This window comes from Equus asinus, chromosome 2, assembly GCF_041296235.1.
Source record: "Equus asinus isolate D_3611 breed Donkey chromosome 2, EquAss-T2T_v2, whole genome shotgun sequence".
NCBI classification, from domain to species: Eukaryota; Metazoa; Chordata; class Mammalia; order Perissodactyla; family Equidae; genus Equus; species Equus asinus.
The window spans coordinates 114956945-114975312 of NC_091791.1; the positions used below are offsets into that span (position 1 = coordinate 114956945).

The following is an 18368-nucleotide window of genomic DNA, read 5'->3' on the forward strand; positions in this document are numbered from 1 at the left end:
GGCACAGATGTTATCTCAGGGCCAATCTTTCTCAGCAAAAATAGGAGGATTGGCAGCAGATGTCAGCTCAGGGCTAATTGTCCTTGGAAAAAAACCCCAAATATGTAGGAAACTAAAATATTGCATAATTTTAAACAATTGATGAACTGTAAGAACCTTGATGCTTGTCGTATTTTCATCTGTGTGGCCCAGGTGAGTGCCCCAGGACTACCTTTCTTCCACTTTGAGTTCAATCATAATTTTAGGGTCATCAGTGAACAATCTGTATATAATCACGGTAAAATCTGCTGGTTTCTCCATTTTTAGAATCACCATAAAGACCTAGTATGGGGGATAGGGGTGGACAAAATGATTGAAGGTGGTCAAAAACTACAAACCTACAGTTATAAAATAAATAAGTCCTGGGGCTGTAATGTACAACATGGCGTCTATAGTTAATTATGCTGTAGCACATATTTGAAAGTTGCTAAGAGAGTAGCTCTTAAAAGTTCTTACCAGAAGAAAAGAATTTGTAACTATGTGAGGTGATGGATGTTCACTAGACTGATTGTGGTGCTTATTTCAGGATATATACAAATATTGACTCATTATGATGAACACCTGAAACTAATACAGTGTTATATATCAATTATATCTCAAGAAACAATAAAATAAAATAAACTGTAATGAGACGCTACTACACATCACTAGAATAGCTAAAATTAGAAAGTCTGTCGATACCAAAAGTTGACGAGGACGTGGAGAAACTCTCCTACATCGCTAGTGGGAATGTAAAATGCTACCGCCACCTTGAAAACACACACACGCTTTCTTAAAAAGATAAACGTATGTTTCCCATTCTACCTAGCAAGTCCACTCCTAGGTATCTACTGAAGAGAAACGGAAACATCTATCCACACAAACTTGCACATAAATGCTCTTAGCAACACTCTTCCTTGTTCCCACTCAAAAACTGGAAGCAAAGCAAATATCCATCAACTGGTAAAAAAAACCTAGTATGAAAACTTGATGATGATTAACAACCAAGATGTAAAATGAACCTTAATGAGGATTAAAGAATGGTATGTAAACGTTAACTATCTCCACCAGGCAAAGTTGAGGCTGACCAAATTAGGAAAGTCGAAGGTGTAAGGAAAGGAAGAGGAAGTGTAGAGCTGGTTTCCTTATTGTCCAACACAGGAGTCTGAAGGTGACGAAACAAGTATAAGGCTTAGTGTGTTCTTTTTTCTTTACAGTTGTAAAGGTAACCGACAAGACAATTACACATGCAACCATCAAATCCGGAGGGGCAGGGCAGGTGGAGGCAGTGCAAGCGAACTGCTTCCTTCTGTTTCCAAGCGGAGAATTGATGGCTATGTCTACACATGATTAATTGAAGAAATGATGAAACGTGCTCTGTCATGGTATCAGCAGTGCCAGGAAACCTGAACACTGAGACAGTTAAATGCCCTTGGGATGTGGGCAGGAGGCTTCTGTTTTTTATCGTATGCTCGTCTTCATTATTTGCTTTTTAAACCATATCCATGTATTAACTGCATCATAGAAAGCAAAGAATACTAAGCAGTATTAAAAAGGTGGTTGGAGAATATTTAATGCCAACACAAGAGAGGAAAAACGAAATTATAAAACACATACGGTACTGCTTAATTTTTCTATGGTGGTGTGGTCATGAGTGATTATTTCCTTCTTTTTAGCTTGTCTGTGTTTTCTACAAATTACTTATTGCTTTCTTAATAAGAAGAGGGGAAGATGGGATGCAGGCCATCATTTCCGGCCAGGCAGGGCCTGTGTGTCGCGGCAGATTCCCTGCGTTAGCTTCTTTCTACAATCTCGAGTGCATGGCTGTCTCTGTGGCTGACTCAGAAATGCGTCCTCAGTAAGACACTCCTCATTGAAGAGAAAAAGAGACACACAAGGTCTGGATCCTCCTTCCCGGGTAGAAGGTCTCTAGAGCTCGTGACAGAGCCCTTCCTCACACTCCATTCCGGAATCTTTTAGGTTCTCTGCCACAGCATTCTGCCTCAGAACCACTCATGGAGGAACTTATGTTGCTCTGACGTCCTTTACCAAGAGTGGAAAAACCCGGAGATTAAAGAGAAAATTAAAATATTTAAGGTATTGTGCTATTTTTCTTAATTTGTGTAATTCAATAATCAACATACACAAACACCCTTCCAATCTCACATCTTATTCCTTTAATGTGCTCATCTTATTCCATAAACTCTTCATACTAATTTGATAAAGAGTAATTGTTAAAAATAAAATGCATTTGTGCAGTGATATGCCAGGCATGTTTTGAGAAATATGATTTTTAAAATCTGATATGAACCCTTTAGATCTTCCAAACCCCTTTTTAAGCTGCAGTGCCCTTTTTGCAAGCAAAAATTGACCCTGAATCCTCATCTAAAAACAGAGCAAAGAAGCTGCTTTGATTGAAGGGGAAGCAGGAGGCCTAGACTGCTCATCATACACACTCCTTATGCACACAGCCCACACCACACCCACACACAACTGTACCACACTCACACACGAACATCCTCTCACACATTGCCCTTGTCGTACATAGACAGATACCACAGGTATATACCACACACACACACACACGACCATATGCACACATCACACACACACACAGAGTTCTCTAGGCCTCCAGGGTTTCATAGAACATAGCTTGAAAAGTCAATACTCTCAATGCAATCATCGTATTTAATTTTAATGAACTATTTTCTTTCTTCGTTTTCTTTAAAAAGGTAAAAACCCACTTCCACCAGCAACGATAAAATATTTAGTGGGTATTTCTTCAAGAGTACTGGTTTGAATTTGTAATTAGTACTAGTAGCTCTCACTTCTGGCTGGTTCTTTGAAGTTAAATAGCAACAGCTCCTAATAATCCTGATGGATCACACATTGGATCATCAGAAGCCCCAGATAATTTCCTGAGATCCATGCCACAAGGGAGAACATACTAATATTTCATCTGTACAAAGTCATGATAAATGGTATGAATTGAAAAACACTTAGTTTCACCGGCCAGTGGGCCCCAAAGACGAGGATCTGGCTTCGTGCTATGTCAACGCGGTTCCAAGCCAGCGCCAAGCTCAGTTGGTCCGGCGCCGATGCGTTTGTTCCTGGAAAGGCAATAAACAGGCATTTCTCACACCATGCCTGGACCACCCGGGTTTGGCAGGTGCTGGGCACCAGCACGGGCTTCCCCGGCTGGCTCAACATCACTGCCTTTTCCTTTGCCCCTGAATGACCCCTCAGGTCCCAAAGCTACGAATTCCATATTCTTAAAGAGCTGCCTGGGAGGAGGATGGAGGCAACCTCTTTCCATGCCAGCTCAGCAACGTCTGCCTGGGAGGGACAGAGGAGGAGACCAGTGACTCCAGGACTCTCATCTGCAAGAGGACAGGAGCCCTGGAATTTGCCAGACATCTGCCAGGCCAAGCCAAGGGGCGTTGACCTTCCAGGTTGAAGGTGAGCACAGCCCAAGAGCACCAGCTCCCGCTGCAGGGAGACCAGCACAGCACTGCCAGGCAGCTGCCCGATGGTGACACCCTGTCCTCCCTCCTTCCTAGCCCCTCGTTGTCCCAGTGTAGCTGAGAGGCAGGGAAGAGGTGTGTGTCCTAGAGCCATCATTAGCAGCAAGATGGGGAAATTGGACAGAGCACTGTGGGATGCAGTGATTACCAGTGAAAAACCATTTCAGGTTTACCCTCTAGGAGTTGAAACACTTAATGAACTAGTTACAAATGGAAACTTGTTCTGATTTCAGCCCATCAGGGTCCATTGGCACTCACGCAAAATGCTCCCTCCTAAGAAACCCATTTTGAGCCTTGTCATTCTACCCGCCTCCGTACTAAGATAACTTTAGGCAGCCTGGCTGGCTGGGGCAGGAGAAGAGGGAGAGGGATTTCCCAGCCACGAGGGAAGCGCCAGGCTGGGCCAGCACTGAAAGGACAGGAAGGCCCATATCCTGAGAGCTCACCTTTCAGCAGGGCAGTTAAAATTGCCATCTCGATGTCTTGCTGACCCTCGGCACCCATTCTAAACACGGTGACCTGAAAACAGGTTAATCATGAAAACACTGAGTAAAGCAAAGTTGGAAATATGAGGGAGAATTGGGGTATTTTTTAAAAAGGGCTATTGACACAGATGTGTAATGCAACGATTCTGGGAGCTAAGCAATTTTAGACCAGGTGATTTTGATTTCCAGAAGTGATAGCATTGCTCGTCTCTGCTCTGAATCCTTGCCTGGATCCTTATTTTATTATTTATCTAATCTGCTCCAACACCCTCAGGAGGAGGGAGCCCACTCAGGATCTACACTCTGATATCTAAATTGCTATTGGAGACGAGAAAATCATTTCTACTCAGATTTGATATATTTGTAGGAAATTTATAAATTCAGAATTTTGAAGAGGCTGACATGTGCACAACAAGAGTGCCTATTCCTTATAAACACAGCTGAGGAGTGGGAATAATTGCAGCATTTGGAAAGAGAAGTGACAGAATTTTGTAAGCAAAGGGGTAGTATATGTCACCTTCCTCAAGTCCTTAAATTGGATCAATATCATGAACCTCAGAATTGGTGCGATAAGGCATGATGATACCCGACATTCACCAAGGTCTGGAAGCACCTGGGGCCCTCCTCTGTGCGCGCTTATTCTGCTTCCATCACCTAGACATAACTGCCCATTTGGTACGGATTTGTAAACTGCCTCTTGGAAAAGCCTGAACTAAAATATGAACAACTCCACCGTGCACACGTGGGCAGAATTAGAAAGAAAACACAATTCTCTCTGTGGAGCTGGTTTGGAAATAAACTCAGGACACTTACGAGTTCTTTCTTTTTCATGCACTCCATTATAATTGCAAACAGCTGATGCGATTGTGCCTTGTTGTAATTAAATGTTTTCTGAATGGTAACTAGAAGCTGATCCCTGAGAGATTCGTTTATTATCCTGTTCAAAGGAAATGCACAAGAGGAAAAAACAACATAAGTTAAATTTGTCCATGAATAAATCAGACATCTCTACGTCCGTCTGGTATCTTTGATTCGAAATGTTACCATTGGAAGGTATCCCGGGATAGAAGACAAAAAGGGACCATAGTCAAAACCTGCGTTCACACTTGTCCTAAATTCCAGGCTCGTTGAAAACCTTATAAGGGAAAATGAAGTTGGAAGAGAGTGCGTTCCCCCAGAGAAAGAATTCTCTAAGAAACATCACGCTCTTGACAGCTCCCTCACATGCTGACCTCGGGAAATGGGAGAGGAAATCTAGTAAATCTCCCTTATTTAACATTTTGGAATGGCTAAACGTATCTCTTAAGGTTTTCTTCTTGGCGTAACAAGAAGGCAGTTAAAAACCCACCCTTCGTAACACGTCAAAATCCTACCCTCCTTCTTCACAGTACTTGTGTGCAAAAGACAGGATGTCCGAGGCTCGTCCGCTGCCGTCGCAGACCACCACGGGGACTGGTGGGTCTTCTAGGAGATACTCCAAGACGATGGAAACCACGTTAGGGCCCCCTTCCACCACGAGGCCCACGAGGGGCACACCCTGCCCCAGTCCTGCAATACACACCACATGTGCCGTTCAGACAGGTCACAGCCCTATCTGCTGGCCCATTTGAATGTCTGGAATGTGGTGAAGAGTGAAACCTTAATGACTGGATGAATGCTCCGTACAGCGTTGGTGTTCACCAAGAGATGTGAAGGAATTTAGTCAAGTGATGGTTGTTTCATTTTTAAAATTCAAACTCCATATTATGGTCTTATTGGAAAAACCAGAGCCTATAAATCATGAGCTTTCTGAAACACATATGGTTAAACTCCATGTATAACTCACCTGGCATATGGGCTACTTCAAGGTGAGATGTGAGAAACGTTGGAAGATTCCCTTTGCTAAAAAAATATCTCCCTTGCTGCCCTGCCCAAGGTGAAATTCCCATCCTGGGTGGCGGTCCCTTAAAGAATGACACAGTGAAAGGAGATCTGGACCAGCAATAGGAGAGCTCAGTTCAATTACTGGCCTCTCAGGTATTAGTCTTATTAAATTGGGCCCATTGCCAAGCTGCCGTGAGCCATAGATGACCATCTGCAAAAGAGGAACCATGACAGTGCCTCCTCTATCTGCTAAAGGAGCAATAGATAAAAAATATAAGAAAATATTTTACATCAAAGTGTTTTGTCAAATTTAAGTGGCATACAAATGTAGTATGTTGTAGTAGCTGTTTCTGCCTCCTGTACCTGGAATAGGCAATGAGTTATCTGGGAGGGCAAACACATGGACCAGCATTAGCCCATCAGTTAATATCTTGTTCCCAGAGTCCTCCTTCTGTCTCTGTCAGATAATAGGACTCTGTAGGAACACAGTAAGAGCAGGCTAACTTTTGGTGGCAGAACCAGCAGGATGGGCTCTGGGCAGCAGGATGATTCCAGGAACCTGGGATTCTGGAAAGGGAAGACAGTGGGAGTGGAGGAGCCCCAGAGACAAATTTGCCTACTTTACAGTTTTACCCCAAACTGGCCATGACGTTATATTCTGAGCATGTCTCACCAAGCGTCCATTAGTTGTGATGGGAGTTAACTGATGAACACTAACAAATGGCAAGTAAGAGAAGCGTACTCGGTCTTACACTTCTGAAGGCCTTTAGATAAAATCTCCTAGCACGCATTAAGAGAAGATCTAAGAATTTCAAGTGAGAGAACTTAGAGTTTCTGATTTGCGTCCACAATGCATTTCTATAGCGAAGAACTCTTTAAAATTTTGAACAAGTTTGTCTTCTCCTACCAGAATGATCTCAGTAAAGTTCATTTCAGCAAATATGCATTGAGGGTTCTGCTTTGTACCAGCCCCTGGCCAAGAGAATTGGTCCTTCTTGGTTTAGGCTGGACTCCCCGAAGCTCCGTGCTGTGAGAGGTGACAACTGAGCACCCCTTTGCAGTCCCTGCCCCACTCAGAGCCCTAGGCAAAGGATGACAAAGGGAAGCCCACAAGTCACATGGCCAGGTGAAGTCGGGCAGTGTGAAAACTGCCAAGTCCAGGAAAATAAAAAATGTGAGAACAAAAAATTCAGTCATCAACCATTTACCAACACAGATCTGATTCTTAGAAATCCACAACTTTTCATAGTTAGCCATCCCATTCCAACCACGCGCGCAGTCTCAGTCCTTTTAATTATGCTTTAAAGTGACCATTTTCCAGGCCTAGATTGTCTTTCACAAAAATCCTACCGGTAATGGTAAAAAACAAAATACTCTTTAAGATCATTTAACAATTGTTTGACAATAAGAATTGCTGGAGTATGAACATGTGTCAAGAGATTATACCAGTTATTTGAATTCTAGCTTGTTGTTATTAGTACTTCATCTGGTTGAGGTTCATTCCTATCTCTCTAGCTTGACTTCAGCATTCTCCCAATGGTGGCAGCTCCCCACAGGGCTGAGCCACCTGGACCAGCACAGGCAGTGCCCTGTCGGGAGCAGATGGCTCCTGCAGCCTTCTCAAGATGTTTCCCCACCCAGCCCATCTTAGTCTGGGTGAGAGACCTAGAGCTACAGAGATATTTAGTTTAATGATCACATAACACTTAGTTGATTGAAGGAATCATACTAAGTCTTTGAGTGAGAATTTTTTTTCCTTTTCCTTTTCCTTTTTCCTCATTAAAAAAATCACTACAGTAATTTCAGGGAATAAGGACCATTGGACAACATGGTGGGCAATGTCATCACCATGACAACTGCTGCAGAGCTGTTTCTTGTGTCAACCCTCCTTGTAAACTTAGAGCAAAGCATCACAACACAGCTCAATGAGTGCAATTTGGTAAGTGGCTAAGGTAAAGGGCCCAGGAAAGTCATCTTCTGTTGATCCAACAAGAATTAAGGTTAAGGCTCTACACACCATTGGGCAGTTTCCTTTTCAGCCTGGTTTTCCATGCTGGCAGCAGCAGCCCTGTGCCTTCATCAGAACTTACTTGTGTTGATCTTTTGCAGAGAGATGTGCTTTTCTAGCTGCCTTCTCAGCTTCACCTCGGCGCCATATTTGCCCAGGGTGCCGTTGTCAGCCAGGATGAAGTGAGTGTGGGAGTTGTTGAGCACAGAGAGCTTACTTAGAGGGTTAGACATGGTCTGGTACACTCTCGTTACCTGACAAAATGCACAACACAAATCAGAGCTGCAGAACTTAGATACTGACTAACAGGGTAAGCAAGAATATATATGTATGTAGTGACTGCTTCGTCTAATTGTGCACTTAAACCTACTCTCACTTCTCTATCCTCTTTATTGAAGGATTTTTTCCCCACAAATTTCTATATTAAATTAGAAAAAATAAATTATTTTAGATAATGACAACCTAGCAATTGTACTCCTGGGCATTTATCACAGAGAAACAAAAACTTACATTTACACAAAACGTTTATGACAGATTTATTTGTGATACCCAACTGGAAACAACCCAGATGCACTTCAACAGATAGATGGTTAAACAAACTGTGGCACATCCATACCATGGAATACCACTCAACAATAAAAAGGAACAAACTATTGTTACACACAACCTGGATCAATCAAACAACAAAGCCAATCTTCAAAGGTTACACGCTCTAGGATCTCATTTATATAACATTCTTGAAATGATAAAATTATGGAGGTGAGGGGCAGATTAGTGGTTGCCAGGGTTTGATGAGGGAGGTGGGAGAGAATTATGTATGGATATTAAAGGGCAGTGTGAGGGACCGTGGTGGTGATGGAAATGTTCTGCATCTTGACAGTACTGATGTCAGTATCCTGGTTGTGATATTATACCATAGCTTTGCAAGACGTTACCATTGGGGAAAAGGGAACGGGTATATGGGACCTCTCTGTATTCTTTCTTACAACTGCAGTTGAATCTACAATTATCTCAGAATAAAGACTTTGATTAAAAAAAGTTGCCAATGTCTGGTGAGAAAACACTTACATCCTTTCCAACCAGGTCTTCCTTATTCTCCACAATGCCCCACGGAGCAATTCCTATAGCACAAACTCGGCCTCTGGACTTGGAAGAGTGGTCTTTCAAGGCATCCCCTACATGGCTGATGACACCTGTGAGCAGCCATAAGTCGTATTTTTAGGCTCTTTACCTCCCATTATACCATCATTCATGAACTTTAGGGACCCGCTTCTCTGAGCCACTCCATTCTCTATGGCACGGAGTTGAGAGATAATGATCTTCACCATTAAAAGAAAATACACTGACAATCTGAGCTCATAATAACTAGTCATCCTGCATTAGCCCCTAGAAAAGGGAAAACAAAACAAAAACAAAACCTAAAGCAAATGTGCAGGGGTTTTCTTTTCACATTTCCAAACCCTAAGTTTGGCAGTAACTGGGGTCTCTGGCAGTCCTTGGCTGCATTTAGCTGAAGTTAAGAGCCAGACTGCCTGGCATGTTCCACAACCTCTCTGTGCCTCAGTTTCCTCTCCCGCATGATGAGGAAACGATTGTTGAGAGCCTCACTGAAAATGAGGCTTGTACAGGGCTCAGTTCAGGGAATGACACATAGTGGGTGCCAGAAATGTTGACCATGTTCATATCATACCAAAAAAAAACACAAGCTACTGAATAAGATTTCACTTCTGTCACAAATATTATCAATATGGACGCAATATGTTTTGTTTTCTGATCTTAATTATTTGGAAGCTCTTTAGGAACTACGATGAGCTCTGCATTTGTACGTTTACAGCAAGGGAGAGGGCCTGCTCTTACCGGTGCTGACGCCCCCAGTGAAGATCCAGGCCCCGGTGGTCATGGCGGCCTTGATCAGACCTTTCCCAAAGACCTGTTTCAGCTTTGGCTGCATCTCAAAGTTTTGGAGGCCTCCGTGCACAGATATTAAAAGCTTCGGGAGTTCCAGATGCCAATCTTTCACCATGAGATGAAGCAGTGAATCTGGCTTGGTGTCATAGGATACGCGGATATACTGCAAAAGAGAACGTGACGCTCAGCACCCGTGCTGGGTTTTGCCTCTTGTGTCACAGGGGAGCAGGGCTATTGCTCCTGTCTAAGCAAGAGCTGTCTGGCTTTCTTTCCCTCAGGGTTCTGGGGCCCTCTGTGTGAGTTGGTGGCCGAGTGATGGAAGGGAACTTTGGAAGGGTTGCCAGATTTAGCAAATAAAAATACAGGACGCCCAGTTACATTTGAATTTTATATGAACAACAGAAAATGTTTGAGTGCAAGTATGCCTCATGCAATATTTGGGCATTATCCAAAAAAAATATTCATTGTTTATCTGAAATTCAAATATAACTGAGAGCCCTGTATTTTACCTGGCAACTCTAATCTTGAAGGAATAAATTCCACAGCTGCTCAGCTATGAACCCTGGCCCCAGAAGCTGGACAGGATGTTGTTGAGGGAGTGGACAACTGGCCACATTGAGTGGGTGCTGCGAATGGGGATCCTGGGCCAACCTCTGGACTTGACCTTTCCCTCAAGGTGAAGAAGAGGTTAATGGTCAGATGCCTTGGTTCCTGTGGACTGCTTCTTTGTGTCTTGCCAGTATATAGTGTAGCATTCTAGAAGACTCTATGTTGTGGTATTTGGAACTCTACTGAATTTTGTTTGAACAACGGTGTTGGGCCAGTGAAATAAAATGAAATTGCAAAAATGGTCTAACTGGGCACAAGGGAATGTTATTCAGAATTAGCTAAAAGGGATCACAGTACTGACACCTTCTCTCCCTGGCAGGGCTCATCAGAAAGGCAGAGGGCACTCCCTGTTTACATGCAAATGTGAAAGACCTTGGTCTTCTTGGGCCAGCTGAACGCAGACCCAGGGAGGCTGTGGACAAACTTCAGAGGGAAATATTTCCGGACACTCCTAACCCATTTAAGGGGGGTTGAAGCTTCACAGATAGAAAAAACAAGACAAAACCCTAAACAACCTCAAAAAACAACATAGTTTCTCTCTCCTCACTGGACATGGCATGATGAGTATGGTTGCAGAGTGGGCTGGAGCATGATTTGTGGAGTCACAATGTTCATATGGATGTAAGGGACGCTACATGTTTTCTATAATAGTGCCCCGTTTCCAAATCTCATGGGTAAAAAGCTGAGTGCGTAGACATATTTGTTGTCTTTGTAATGAAGTATCTAGGAAGATGGAGCCACACCCCTGAAAGAAGACCGTGTGTCTACAGTCTGGGGGTCTGGGCGGCTGGGCCTCTGCTGGAAGCTGCAGGCCTGGGGCCTCCCTTTCTAAGGCCTCTCTTACCATGGCTTTATTGGAGTATCCGCCACCCTGGAACTCAAGAATCCCATAGGAATCTGTTGGGTAGCTCTGGGTGTGTTTGGCAACAGACCATTTTTCAGGCTGAGTCTCCACCTGTTTATTTTCTTCTCCATTTTTGCTCGATGTCACACTTGGCAGAGGGGGAATATGCTGGTTGGTGAGCTGGCCACAGCAACACCTGGAAACAAAGGCAAAGCAGAGTCTTTCTATAACATTTTTCTCCTTAAGATGGGTTAACCTGAACACAAGAGTAGCACATGAACAGGAGCAGACTAACACCTTACTTATCCAGCTTAACTGGGGACATAAATGCCCCTTATGATGGCTTTTTCCAGTTAATCAATGCATATCTATTTAGATACCAGTCTGTTTTAAACCCATTGGATAGATGCCCTTCCTTACTGAACACATTTTCACTCTTTTCAATGTGGGCATCAATTACTGAACATTCTGTGACAAAGTACAGTCATGCTCTGCAGATATACCGTTGACCTTCCAGGATTTTTCAATATTGTTGAATTCTTCTGTGCCTTAGTAGAACATTTCTCTACACGAGTAACATTGAAAGTATATTTCTTTTGCTGTTCATGCTTTTGGCGTCATATCTAAGAATCTTTTGCCAACTTTGAGGTCATGAAGATTTACTCCTAAGTTTTTGTCTAAGAATTTTATAGTTTTAGATCTTCCATTTAGGTCTTTGATACATTTTGAGTTAATTTTTATATGTGGTGTGAGGTAGGGGTCTAAATCCATTCTTTTGCATGTTGATATCCAGTTCTTTCAGCACCATTTGACGAAGAGATTATTCTTTCTTCACTGGTTTTTCCAACCTTGCTGAAAAATAAATTGGACACAGATGTATGGGTTTATTTCTGGACTCTCAATTCTATTCCATTGGTCTCTCTGTCTATCCTTTTGCCAGTACCACGCTTCTTTGAAATCAAGTAATCTGAGTCTTCCTACTTTGTTCTTTTTTTAGAAGATTATTTTGGCTATTCTAGGTTCTCTGCAAATTCCATATCAATCAGCTTGTCAATTTCTACGAAGAAGCCAGCTGGGATTCAAATAAAGATTGCATTGAATCTGGAGATCATTTTGGGAATATTGCCATCTTAACAAGGTGAAGTCTTCCAATCCATGAACATGCAATGTTTTTCTAATTATTTAAATGTTCATTAATTTCTTTCAACAATGTTTTGTACTTTTCAGAGTATAAGTTTTGCCCTTCTTTTGTTAGGTTTATTCCTAACTATCTTATTCTTGATGCTATTGTAACGGAATTGTTTTGTTAGTTTCATTTTCATATTGTACATTGCAAGTATATAGAAGTATATATGATTTTTATATATTGATCTAATATGCTGCAAGCTTGCTGAACTTGTTTATTAGTTATAATAGTTTTTGAGTGATTCTTTAGGATTTTCTATATATAAGATTATGTCATCTGCCAATAAAGATAGTTTTACTTCTTCCTTTCCAATATGGATATCTTTTATTTCTTTCTCTTACCTAATTGCCTTGGCTAGAGCCTCTAGTGCAATTTTGAATAGAAGTCGTGAGAGTGGACATCCTTTCCTTATCTCTGATGTTAGGGGCAAAGCATTTGATCTTTCACTATTAATTATAATGTTAGCCTTGGATTTTTCTTTTCTTTTCTTTTCTGTTTTGTTTGGTGAGGAAGATTGGCCCTGAGGTAACATCTATGCCAATCTTCCTCCATTTAGTATGTGGGATGCCACCACAGCATGGCTTGATGAGCCATGGTATAGGTCTGCACTCAGGATCCAAAACCGTGAACTCTGGGCTGCTGAAGCAGAGTGTGCAAACTTAAACACTGGGCTGGCCCCAGCCATGGATTTTTCATAGATGACTCTTATCAGTTTGAGGAAACTCTATTCTATTTCTAGTTTTCTGTTTTTTTTTTTTAATCATAAAATGGTGTTAGATTTTGTCAAATCCTTTTTTGGTGTCAGTTGAGATGATCACGTGATTTTTTGTTTTTTATTCTATCGATGTGATGTATTGCATTAGTTGGTTTTCTGACGTGAAACCAACCTTGTATTCCTGGGATAAATCCCAGTAGGTTATGCTGTATAATTCTCTTTATATATTGCTGGATTTGGTGATAGTATTTGTTTAGGATTTCTGCATCCATATTCGCAAGAGATATTGATCTGTAGTTTTCCTTTCTTGTGATGGCTTCGTCCGGTTTCAATATCAGGGTAGTACTGGCCTCATACAATGAGTTGGAAAGTGTTCTTTCACCTTCTATTTTTTGAAGGAATTTGTGTGGAATTGGTCTTAACTCTTCTTTAAATATTTGGTAAAATTCAGCAGTGAAGCCATCTGGACCTAAGCTTTTCTTTGCGGGTAATTTTTGATTACTAGTCCTATCTCTTCACTTCTTATAGGTCTATTCAGATTGTATATTTCTTCTTGTATCAGCTTCATAGTTTGAGTCTTTCTAAGAATTTGAGTCTTGGAATCCATTGCATCTAGGTTATCTAATTTATTGTCAGTGGTATACAAATTATAGTATTCCTTTATACTCATTTCTATTTCTATAAGATTGGTAGTAATGTCCTATCATTTCTGAGCATAATAATTAGAGCCTTCTCTCTTTCTTTCTTCATCAATCTAGCTAAAGGTTTGTCAATTTTGTTTCTCTTTTCTGAAGATGAGCTTTTTTTTTGAGGAAGATTAGCCCTGAGCTAACATCTGCTGCCAATCCTCCTCTTTTTGCTGAGGAAAACTGGCCCTGAGCTAACATCCATGCCCATCTTCCTCTACTTTATATGTGGGATGCCTACCACAGCATGGCTTGCCAAGTGGTGCCATGTCCATACCCGGGACTCGAACTGGTGAATCCTGGGCCACCGAAGTGGAACCTATGCACTTAACCACTGTGCCATCAAGCCGGCCCCCAGAAGATGAGCTTTTGGTTTCATTGATTTTTCTCTATTATTTTAAAATTTTCTACTTCATTAACTTTCATTCTATTCTCTATTATTTCTTTCCTTCTGCTTCTTTTAGGTTTAGTTTACTCTTCTTTTTCCAGTGTGTCATGGTGGAAGTTTAGGTTATTTATTTAATTTCTTTCTTCTTTCTTCAATAGGCATTTACAGCTATAAATTTTCCTCTCAGATCTGCTTTAAATGCATCCTACAAGTTTTGATATGTTGTGTCTCCATTTTCACTTATCTTGAAGTATTTTCTGATGTCTTTTTTGATTTCTCCTTTGACTCATTGGTTATTTAGGAGTGTGTTGTTTAATTTCCACATATTTGTGAGTTTCCAAACTTTTTTCCTCCTTTTGATTTCTTAGTTCTAATTTCATTTCATTATGGCTGGAGAACATACTTTATATTATTTCCATCCTTTAAAATTTGTCGAGACTTGTTTTATGGCTTAACATATGATCTATCCTGGAGTATGTTCCCCATGCCCTTGAGAAGAACGTATATTTTGTTGTTGGGTGGAGTGTTCTACTGATATCTGTTAGTTCTAGCTGGTGTATAGTGTTGTTCAAGTATTCTATCCCATTTTGAACTTCTGTCTAGGTGTTCTCTCAATTATTGAAAGTGAGGAGTTGAAGTTTCCAGCTATTATTATTGAATTATTTATTTCTCCCTTTATTTCTATCAGTTTTTGCTTCATGCATTTTGGTGCTCTGTTATTAGGTGTGTATGTGCTTATAATTGTTATATCTTCCCAATGGGTTGATCCTATTATCATTATAAAATGTCCCTCTTTATCTCTTCTGATGCTTAGCTACTTGGCTGTGTGGGGGGCTGCAGTGCTGGCAGGTGCTAAGGAGGGCTGGCATAGATAGTTTCCATTAAGGAGGGTCTCGGTGCCACTGAAATAAGGAGAGACCTTTAGGTGCAACAAAAGGAAGACTCTTAGGGTCACTGGCATTGTCCCAAAATGGTATTTCTTGTCTTAGGGGGTAATCACTGAGCTTTAAGCAAAGAGAGGAATCTACAGGGTGGTGGTGAAGGGGGCCGAGCTTCACGATGTGGGGAGCTGGAGTTGTATGTGTCAAATAAACTTGAATCAGGTGGTCTCTAGGAGTCTGCACCCTGTGTCAGGGCTCCTACCTGCACGGATTTCACATTGGGTGAAAGTACAGATACATCACTCCCTGCAGCCCTCCAAACTCAGCCTCACAGCTTTTGCCCTCAGGGATGAGAAGTTTTAGCTAAATTCATCTCTGATCACTTTCACGGCTTTAGAAGGCCTTCTGTTTAGTTTATAACAGGGGCATTTTCATGTAAGTGAGGGACATTGTTTGACATTTTGTGTACAAAGTAAATCCTTTCATAAAGTTACATCTAGTTCACTTAATCACTCAGATCTTTCCTGTGATGGAAGCTCCTTTTCATCTAAACACGTTATGAAACTCTAAAAAAGAGGTCCAGAAGATGTCCTGGAAATCTGTCATTATAATGCCCTCAGCTCCTTCATCTCACCAAGACTAAGAGGAAAACTGGGGGCCCATCTGGTTATGAGAGTTCACTTTCAAGTGAGTAGCGGACAGTAACTCTTTCCCAAGGCTATTTGCATCTTTACAGAGGAACTTATTAGCCCAAGTGACTCCCTGGTTAATGACTCAGGTGGGGAATAGATTCCGGCCATCCTTCTTGACTCTTTTTCCCCCTCCCACAAATACTAGAAGAATAGTTACTGGCAATTGGGGGACAAATGCTGGTTTGGATAAGGTCTTAATTATGGCTTCCAAATTACCTGTTAGGGTCTTTAGTGCTGGGAATTACGAAGATACATTCCCGTTTGCAAAAGGTTCTTTCGATCCAAGCTTTCTGTCCCTGGAAGAGAAAGAAGTGGAAATTAGACCAATATATCCCCAAGCCATCATTAGAATTCATTCTTTTGCTTTTATAAAATTATTATGCCATTAACAAGCAGTCTGCCCAAAAAATCTGAATAGACACTGCCAATCATCATGCAAATGGATGCAAGTCTTTAAGGATCTTAGCTCTGGTTCCTTTAAAGAGGAATGGCTTGGAAGTAAGTTTTGTATGTAGCTCATGATTCCCATAGAGCTACAAAACCTAGGCTTTGCATGCAAGCTGAAGTCTGCAAAGCGGGGAAGGATGCCCCCGTGGAGTAAGCCGGTGCCCAGAGGAGCTCTGGTGGGAACGTGAGTTACCAGAAGCTGACAAAGTCTGCAAGTCTCCAATTAGGTCTTTGTTTTGCTCTCAAGAACCTCATCTTCTCCAGACTTCCGGGCGCCCACACACCGTAGGAATTTTACAAGTGGACTCTCTAAGTGGTATTCAGAGTCATTGGATGTTATTTTTATAACTTAAAATATTGAAGGTTGTAAGGAAACGGGTACTCATATAACATGGCTGCTGGAGCTGGAAATTGATACAATCTCTACCGAGGGCAATTTGGCAATAATTTATCAAAATTACAAAGCATATACCTTTTGACCAAGCAATTCCACTTTTAGGATTTTATTCTACAGATATACCTGACCACGTGCAAAATGACACATGCCCAAGGTTATTTATTGCATCACTGTTTGTGATATTAGAAGACTGGAAGTCACCTACTGTCCATCAGTAGGCAATTTTATCTGTGTTACGGAACATTATCAATGGAGTTCTCTGCAACTATAAAAAAAAAAGTATGACATTCTCTCTATATCAATAGGGAAAGACCACGGAGCTGTAGTAAGTGAAAAAGCAAGATGGAATAATTTCTAGAGTACTGTCATTCTGTTAGATGGGAGAAATGTACGTATGCAAATATACTTGCTTGAAAATGGACACAACATATTGGGAAGCGTTCACAAGAAGCAGCCAACACTGGTGCCCTCCAGGGAAAGGACCTGGAGGCCTGGGGGATGTGAGTGGAAGGACATACCCACAGGCTTGGTGCCCTTTAAAATTTTTTTAAGACAATTTTTTTAGAGCAGTTTTAGGTTTGCAACATACTTGAGAAGGAGGTACAGAGATGTCTTGTATATCCCCCACCCCCACACATGCATAGCCTCTCTCATTATCCACATCATTCACCAGAATGGTACATTTTGAACTTATTTCGACACATCATTACCACCCAAAGTCTGTAGTTCACATTAGGGGTCACCCTTCGTGTTGTACATTCCACGGATTTCGACAAATGTATAATGACATGTATTCATCATTATGGAATCATACAGAGTGTTTCCACTGCCCTAAAAATCCTCTGTGCTCCACCTCTTCATCCCTTCTTCCCCCACAACTTCTGGTAACCACACATCTTTTTACTGTCTTCACAGTTTTGCCTTTTCCAGGATATCTTATAGTTGGAGTCATATGGTATGTAGCCTCTTCAGATTGGCTTCTTTCACTTAGTAATATGCATTTAAGCTTCCTCCATGCCTCTCCATCGCTTGATAGCTCTTTTCTTTTTGGTGTTGAATAATATTCCACCATCTGGATGTACCACAGTTTATTTATCCATTCACCCACTGAAGCTGGTTGCTTCCAAGTTTGGCAGTTATGAATAAAGCTGCTATAAACATCTATGTGCAGGTTTTTGTGTGGACATAAGTTTTCTCCTTTTAGATTTTGAAGTATGTAAATGTATTATCTATTTAAAAATATAAAACGTTTGCCTGAAAGAAAAAAGTAAAATAAAACAAATTTTTAAAAAACAGGCAAACCCTCTGTAGTCCTGTCACTCTGATAATTAAGTGCTATCAACTTTCGTTTGCTGAGCCCTAATCCATCTATATCCACTTGTTGAAGATGCTGTTTGTACAAGGCACTGTGCTGGGTGCTGTGGGGACTTCTGAGGAGAAAACTTCAGGGTGAGCTTCGTTCCCACCACCTGGAAATGTCAGATGAGGGGTGGAGACTGCATGTGCTGAAGTGGGGGGCAGCGTGGATGCTTCCTGGAGCAGAGGGAGGCTGGGAAAAGCTCACACACCTTCCCAGGGAGCTAGCACCCTTCCCTCTATCTCCTTGGGGCCTGGCTCAATGTGTGTTGTGGCATTTGTATACATGTGATGTGTGTGCTTGTGTGATGTATTTATATATGAGGTTCGTGTGTGTGTGTACGATGTATGTGTGGTGTAT

The 18368-nt window shown here is 41.6% G+C and overlaps 1 protein-coding gene across 1 annotated transcript in view; it reads right to left on the reverse strand.

Moving 5' to 3' along the window:
* TRPM1 (transient receptor potential cation channel subfamily M member 1) overlaps positions 1-18368 on the reverse strand; it is a 103522-nt gene that overhangs the window by 61007 nt on the left and 24147 nt on the right. The window contains exons 3-11 of the mRNA XM_070496799.1: positions 16024-16103; positions 11260-11455; positions 9756-9969; positions 8967-9091; positions 7981-8152; positions 5401-5575; positions 4841-4964; positions 3989-4061; positions 3028-3128 (exon numbers count right to left, since the gene is read on the reverse strand). Of these exons, the coding sequence (XP_070352900.1) occupies positions 3028-3128; positions 3989-4061; positions 4841-4964; positions 5401-5575; positions 7981-8152; positions 8967-9091; positions 9756-9969; positions 11260-11455; positions 16024-16103 (1260 nt within the window). The remainder of the gene's footprint in view (positions 1-3027; positions 3129-3988; positions 4062-4840; positions 4965-5400; positions 5576-7980; positions 8153-8966; positions 9092-9755; positions 9970-11259; positions 11456-16023; positions 16104-18368) is intronic.